At 41.7% G+C, this 7260-nt stretch overlaps 1 protein-coding gene across 1 annotated transcript; it reads right to left on the bottom strand.

The window, feature by feature from the left end:
* Window positions 1–4443: 4443 nt before the first annotated feature.
* On the bottom strand, window positions 4444–6610 carry LOC118630560 (regenerating islet-derived protein 3-gamma-like). Its single transcript, XM_036262426.1, has 5 exons — window positions 6535–6610; window positions 5875–5993; window positions 5536–5673; window positions 4781–4907; window positions 4444–4511 (listed from the first exon to the last, which is right to left on the bottom strand). The coding sequence occupies exons 1-5, from the start codon at window positions 6608–6610 to the stop codon at window positions 4444–4446; spliced, it is 528 nt and encodes a 175-aa protein (XP_036118319.1).
* Between the last annotated feature and the right edge of the window lie 650 nt (window positions 6611–7260).

The raw sequence follows: 7260 nt of genomic DNA, 5'->3' as shown, positions 1-7260 counted from the left end.
TTTGATTCCCAGTCAGGGCACATGCCCTGGTTGTGGGCAAAATCCCCCATGGGGGGCATGCAGGAGGCGGCCAATCGATGTTCTCTCTCATCAATGTCTCTCTCTCTCTCTCTCCCTTCCTTGCTCTTTAAAATCAATAAAGAAAAAAATTTACAAAAATTTTTCAATAATGGGATTTACACTCACAACTAGAATTTTTACACTGAATTCGGATTTTCAAGAAATACTTACAGTTGAATTCAATTGAAAAAAGCATTTTCTTTCTTTCTTTCTTTCTTTTTATCACCCTCACCTAATTGCATCAGATTCTACCTACATAGGTAAGTACTGGTCATTTTCATGATTTTGGAAGAAAAGAAAATGTGAGGAGATAAAATGGCTCTGAGCAGGAGGAATGTTCTGTCTACTCTTTCTGCTTCTTTCTTCCAGGAATCTCTCCCCAAATATCTTTATTATTCTCAAGCCTGATTTCCTTCATCCCCTTCTGGGCCACAGCCACTATTAAAAGATTTTTTTTGTGTGTGTGCCTTCTGCTTTTCAGGAACATAGGAACTGGACACCTGGGACTACCTAGAAAATCATAAACTCCACCTTTCCCTGAAGGAGAGTTGTGCTGACTGTGGGGAGGGAGCTTATGCAGGGTCATGCCAGGCTGTGACTGAAGGAGCCTCACACACTGGGACTCCTCTGAGCTCGCTCACCTGTGTTCTTTCCCAGAGTCCTGTTCGCTCCGCTCACTTTCTAGGCTTTCATTTGGGCTCTGCCCCTTCTCAGGTCCTGTTATGACAAAAATTCTCCATCTTCTCTGACCAAAGCTCTCAAGCTGGACAGTGAGTTGGGGAATGAAAATGTGTTCCTTTGTTGCCTCCTCCTCCCAGGTGTACATTTTATAATTTATCAAATGTGAAATATTTCAGTGTAATGTATAATGGTTGATATTAAATCAACAGCTGTAACTCAATTTATTAAACATATCTGGTCTGTTGAATGTCTATTATTTTAATTAAAATTTTTGGGAAGGTTGGAATAAATATACATTTTTTGTTTTTTAAAATTTTAATCCTCACCCAAGAATATGTTTATTGATTTTAAGAGGGAGGAAGGGGAGAGAAAGAGAGAGTGAGACAGTGACAGAGAAACATCCAACAGTTTCCTCCCATGTGCTCCCAGCGGAAGATGAAAGCTGAGTCTGGGCCTGTGCCCTGAGCAGGGATCGAACCTGCGACTCTCCGTGCACAGGACAACGCTGCAACCCACTGAGCCACACCAGCCAAGGCATAAATATTCTTTTAAATAAATGACCTAAAACATTCATGATTGTTTGCAATGTTGTTCCATATGATTTTCATTGAAGATAGTCATAAAGGACTTGTTTCTGGGGAAATGGCTGGAAGCAAAAATCTTATTTTAATTTTCCAGCATTTTAAGAAGTTACTGAGCAGCCAGTTGGTTTATAGACCCAAAATATGGATATTAAGTGGCTTTGTAGTAGTTGCAGATAGATAAATATGGTAATATCTAACATGTCCTTAGGAGAACAGCAATGAGAAAAACCATGGCACACTTACATTATTATCTGGGCAAAGAAAAGCTACAAAGGAGCATTCACAATGTAAGTAGGCAAAGAGAACTTAACATGTACAACCAAAGGTACAAGAAAAACTGGAAGAATCATATTTTATCATGTCAGGTGTTGATAGCACACTAACTATATATATATATGAAACTCATTCTGGAAGTCTGCCATATTTAGGGTAACTCCCCTCTCTGGGCATGCCTGTATTTTTATATGATAGTAATATGGTCATTGCCAATCTCTAAGGGGAAAAGAAAAAGAGAGAGAAGGTCTCCATTTTTTTTCTTTTTACATCCTTTCATCCCAATTGATTATGATGTCAAGTTTTACATACAATAGTTACTCCCTTCCTTATTTATGGTTTCTTTTTCTAAGGGTTCAGTTAGTCACGGTCAACCATGATCTGAAAATATTAAATACAAAATTCCAGAAATAAGCAATTCATAGAACTTAAATCACGTGCTGTACTGAGTAGTATGATAAAATCTCACACCACCCCACTTCATCCAGCCCAGGATGGGAAGCATCCCTTTGTCCAGCGCATCCATGCTCTATGCTTTCCATGCCTGTCAGTCACTCAGTAGCCTTCTTGGTTATCAGCTCCTCCTCAGCAGCTCAGCCCTTGTGTTGCAAGTCAAGTAAGCGTTATTTTACTTAATAGTCACATTTAAGTAACTTTTATTATGGTATATTTTTATAATTGTTCTATTGTATTTTCAGTCATTGTCAATATCTTTTGTGCCTGATTTATCAATTAAATTTTATCATAGTTATGTATATATAGGAGTAATCATAGGATCTATAGGATTTGGTACTATCTACAGTTTCAGGCATTGACTGGGGGACTTAGAACATATGCCCTGTGGATAACGGAGAAGGGTAGGCTACTGTCCTTCCAATTCTCAGTCTCAAAGTCTGTGTGGTGATTATCCCTGGGTACCTGCTCAGTTTTATTACTCTCTTTCCTAATAGCACCCAGATGTTCCACTAAGAAAACCCACCTTCTTTGTCCAAGAGTAATCCTGAGGTTTTGTTGATAATTATTATATTCCAAGATCCTAGAAACTTTATAACTCATGTGATTCAAGTTGGATAGGATGTATTTTTGCTCCAGTGATGGTTAAAAGATGTGCAGTAATTCAGGCTTCAAGCACCAGCCCATGACATTCCCCTGGCCATCGTGATTTGCTCAGGTTTGTCTAAATAAACGTAAAGCTCAGGATTTTTCCTTCTGATACTGATGAGGAATCAGTAGCCCCAGTGGCTGCTGGCAACTCTCTTGAGCTATAAAAGGAAACGAGTAGAGGGAGAAAGCATACAGATAAAAAGAGAATTTGAACAAAAGAACCCCAGATAGTCCCGGCCGCTTTGGCTCAGCGTTGGAAGGTCGGCCCGCGGACCAAGGAGTCGTGGGTTCGATTCTGGAATAATAGCATCTGGTCCCACGGCTGTGGTGGTTCAGCTGCTGTTGAAGGGAGAATTCAGACTAAAACAGGAACCAGCACAAACACGGTCAGTGAACATTTCTAACCCATTTTATGACATAAACCAGGGCAGAAAATAAAGACCCGTGACATTGCACGACCATAATTTATTTAAACTGATGGAAAGATGTTTCCACCAAAAATGTTAAATGGGTGTTTAGTCAAGGCAGTCTGTCTTACAAAAAGCAAAAGTAATTTAGCAAAAATCAATAAAAAATGACTCCGCCATTTATCTCATCTAATTATTTGAGAAGCAATACCTTACATGACAATGCGGTAGTATTCTTGGCCTAAAGGGGTAATTTTGTCAGTGGTTTCATGTGACAATTTCGTTTCTGTATTAGGGAGCTGTTCAGGTATGTTTTTTCCTTAGAAGAAACATGTGGACAAGAAGGGGCAGTGATAAGGAGGAAAGCAGAATAGTTGTCATAAAATATACAAATGCATAAAATTTTGGGACTAACCTTCATTCAGGTAAGATAATTTTTTTCAAAAATTATTTTTAACTTTTTAAAAAATGTTTTTTCAATAATTTAAATTATTTTATATTTCCTTCTTCATTCAAAAATTATCAGTGGAAATCCTACCAGACATTGAAATCATCCCAATTCCAACCTAATTGAAGTCAGAACGTTTTAAAGCCCAAAGACAGAGGGACCTGCTGGGTCCATCCTCACGACTGACGTCCAGGAACAAAGAAACACACAGTTCAGTGTACCCGGGCTCCCACTCAGACAGTTTGCCAGCCAACTATGTCAAGGTAAGTATAGAAATGAAAAGGTATTGAAAATTTTCATAGCACTGTCACAGATAATTTTTATATTTGTGAAAACTAAAATTTAAAAAAAAGGTATATATTTTAATTATGTTTAATCCTAATTTTTAAAAATATGTTTTCGTTGATTTATAGAGAGAAGAAGAAAGAGAGAAACATTGATCAGCCACTTCCTGCATTCCCTCCAGCAGGCATCAAGCCCACAACCTGGGCATGTGCCCTGACTGGGAATCAAACCACAACCTTCTGATCCATTGGAGGATGCTCAAGCACCCGAGCCACACTAGCCAGTGCAGGTGGAATGAGGCAGAGATAAGACCCACAAAGTCTCCTCCCTCACCAGTTTCCTCCTCTTCACTCTCTGGCATCGTGAGGGAAGCACACAAGACAGAAAATTGCAGAATAAATTTTTATTATTGCTCTTTGAAAACTCAACTGTAGAATTCAGAGAAGAGACTGAAATGAAGTTGGGGAGGAAGGAAGGTCAGAATGCAGTGGTCATGTTTGAGGTGAGGAAAGAACATTCTCTTCTTGGGTGGATCTTCTCACTTGGTCCTCTGTCCATGATGAGCTACATATGAAACTCAGGTCATTGACTCCCACCTGACCTAAACCTTGAACTTGCAGACATAGGGTAACTTCACATCACAGTTATAATCTTTCCATAACAGATATCCTAGAGAAACAAAACAGATAAGCTGAATGGGGCTGGTGCAGCTTGTGACCCAACAGAGAGGCATCCCAGACTCTGGCCTAAAATTCAAAACCCCTCCTTCATTTTCACTTGGGACCCATTCCCAGGGAAGGAGACTCAAAGAAAGGGGAGATGAAAGGGGATGGGTGAAGAGAAACCAATATTGCCTTTCCTAACCCTGAAGGTTAGGCCCAGAAATGGGGGACAAGGGAATGGAAAGTTTGGCCAGAGGTAGCTCCTTTCTTTCTTACCTGAGCTTTTTGACAAGCTCCCACAGTAGCCAGCATTTGAGGTGGATGGGGGCAGTCTCTCCCAGGCATGGTAATGCATCACATCATTGTTACTCCACTCCCATCCAAGTGCACCTGTCTCATAACCCTAGAGAGTAAAGAATAGAGCCAAGTGAGGTTGATTGGCTATTAGAGTTTTTGCATAACCCTCTCTGATGGATACTTGATTGGCTCCTCAGCACCATGAAACTTAGTCTGCTATTCCAGATGTTGCCAAAGAGCACTCGTCTGAAAAATTCTCCATAATGACTTGATCTTATTGGGAAATTCCTGAAGCCAACAATCACAAACACCAATGATACCACTCAGAGTAACATGTTACTGCTTGGACAATAATTGGTGCATTTGCAATTAATCTCTCAACCTCAAATTCAATTTCTGTTTTACGAACCAAAATGCACCTTATTTTCATATAGGATTCCCTCAGCACATTATGTATAGACTCAGTAAACTCAAAGAACTGCATTACAAGCTTGATGTGTAAATTGTGCTGAAAGCTTGACAAGAAGTAGATTAATTTCAACTGGAGATCAGGTTCATCCACAAAACTCAGCTCCTCACTTGGCCTCAAGGCCCTACCTTTAACCCAAGTATACCCTAAAATCCCTGACCTCCAGGCCTCTCTGTTATATTTCCTACAGAGGCACAGGGAACTGGGAGTAGGCCTGGGTAACAATAGCAGCTAGAAAGGTAACAGACAGGAGATGTTATCACACCTGTGTGGGATCATGGAGTCCAATCCAGATGTACGAGAAGCTGTTCAAACCATACTTGACCACTGAGGCCACGAAGGATGCCTCAGCCCTACTGAGCACAGACACAAGGGATCCTGTGGACCGCTTCTGGCAGGCAATCTGTGTGGGGTAACAAAGAAACTGAGGAGGAGCTTGAGATGTCAGTGTGGGAAGTGCAGGGCTAATGCAGGTGAGAAGAAGTGTGTGTGTAAAAGATGAGGGTGCTCATTCTCACTCCCAAGAAACTCTGGAGAATGCAGACCCCTGCCCCACCTAATGTATTTCCCCTTATCAACTCTTATTATAAGGCATCCTACTCACAGCTGCGTCATTCCAAGATTTTGGTGTCCTAAAGAAGGCATAGCAGAAGGAGCGAAAGGCATAGGAGCCTTGGGGACAGTTGGCAGATGAAGAGACAACTTCTTTCTTGGAATCTTTACCTGGGATGGAAGGGAATATAGGAAAGATGGAGTGAAATAAAGTGTGGGGATGGTGTTGGAAAGAGACCTTGGGAAATATCTGTGAGCCAGTGCTTGGGGAAATGACATCAAACTCTTTATTACCTCTTGGCCTTGAACCAGCCCCATCAAATGAAGGACCATCTCTTTGTTCTACTCTTCCCCTTTATTCAAAAGTCCAACACTTCCCCCATTCTGAGCTGACTCTTCTCACATTGGGTCTTCTAATCATTCTTCCCCTTATCTCACTACTGACTCTTCATGCTTCTCTCTTCACCTTGACAATATAAATTGAAGTCCACTGACAGAATGGACATCATCTTATTTCATTGTTAATGGACCACAGTGGTGCCTCCCCCTATGACTTATCCTGAAGAAAGGAGTGAAGATGAAGAAATTCCAGGCAGTTTCATTTGGGAAGATGAAAGTCTCCATTGCCACATGTGTCCCCCAGGAGGCTCCCTCTTCTTCTTGGCCGTGAGCACTCACAGGGAACCCAGTGCTAGAAGCAGAGAAACCTCACCTTGCACCTGGGTTAGGAGCATGAGGCAGGAGAGCAGCATCCAGGACATGCTGGGCAGGGTCATGGTGGGCAGCATTGCGTCTGTGACTTGAAGAAGAAATCAGAAATCATTAAACCAGTGTGGTCAGAGAGAGGGCACGCAGGGAGCCCTCTGTTTTCCCTCCTGTTTTTTCCTTTGGCCGTCTCCCACAAATAATTGATCTTGGTCACATCTATCCCCTTCTATGATTCTGGAAACAACGGGAGAATCTGTACACCCTACTACCCCTGAGACAGATGCTCTTTGAAGACTAGCATCCTCCAATAACTTCTCCCAAGAGTGCGAGGTTGGCCCCTGCCATGGCTCTCACCTTCTCTCAGCTCCCACTTACCTGTCTGGTTGGTGTTCAAGTCAGAAAAGACTAGGCTTTTATAAGAGGATCTGAGGGTGGGGCTCTGAAATGAATAACAGGGATGTGAAGCCAGGACAGAGGGCTTGGCATTGGTTCAAGGAAGTTTGTGTCCTGGGTAGTGAATTTTCTGGCAACAGCTGGAAGTTGTTTCTGTCCTCTTAGCAGGCCAGAACTCTGCCCAGAAACAGATGAAGTTTGCCTTTTTTCTTGCCCTTGCTTGTTATGGGCCTATGGCACAATGTGGTATTGAACTTTTAAGGGGGACATTTACTGGAGTAGTTCTTTTGGTTGATATCTCCAGAACTCACTACTATAAGCATACATATGCATTTCT

The sequence above is a fragment of the Molossus molossus genome, unplaced genomic scaffold (assembly GCF_014108415.1).
Source record: "Molossus molossus isolate mMolMol1 unplaced genomic scaffold, mMolMol1.p scaffold_m16_p_15, whole genome shotgun sequence".
NCBI classification, from domain to species: Eukaryota; Metazoa; Chordata; class Mammalia; order Chiroptera; family Molossidae; genus Molossus; species Molossus molossus.
This window is presented reverse-complemented; position numbering and strand designations above follow the sequence as displayed.

Bases quoted from the DNA above. Each gene is read 5' to 3' on its own strand.
- LOC118630560 (XM_036262426.1), bottom strand. From the start codon at position 6,610: ATGCTGCCCACCATGACCCTGCCCAGCATGTCCTGGATGCTGCTCTCC. The intron at 5,674-5,874 runs GTGAGTAGGATG...TACCCCACACAG, and splicing joins AATCTTGGAATGACGCAGCT to ATTGCCTGCCAGAAGCGGTC. The intron at 4,908-5,535 runs GTGTGATAACAT...TTTACTCTCTAG, and splicing joins GACTCCATGATCCCACACAG to GGTTATGAGACAGGTGCACT.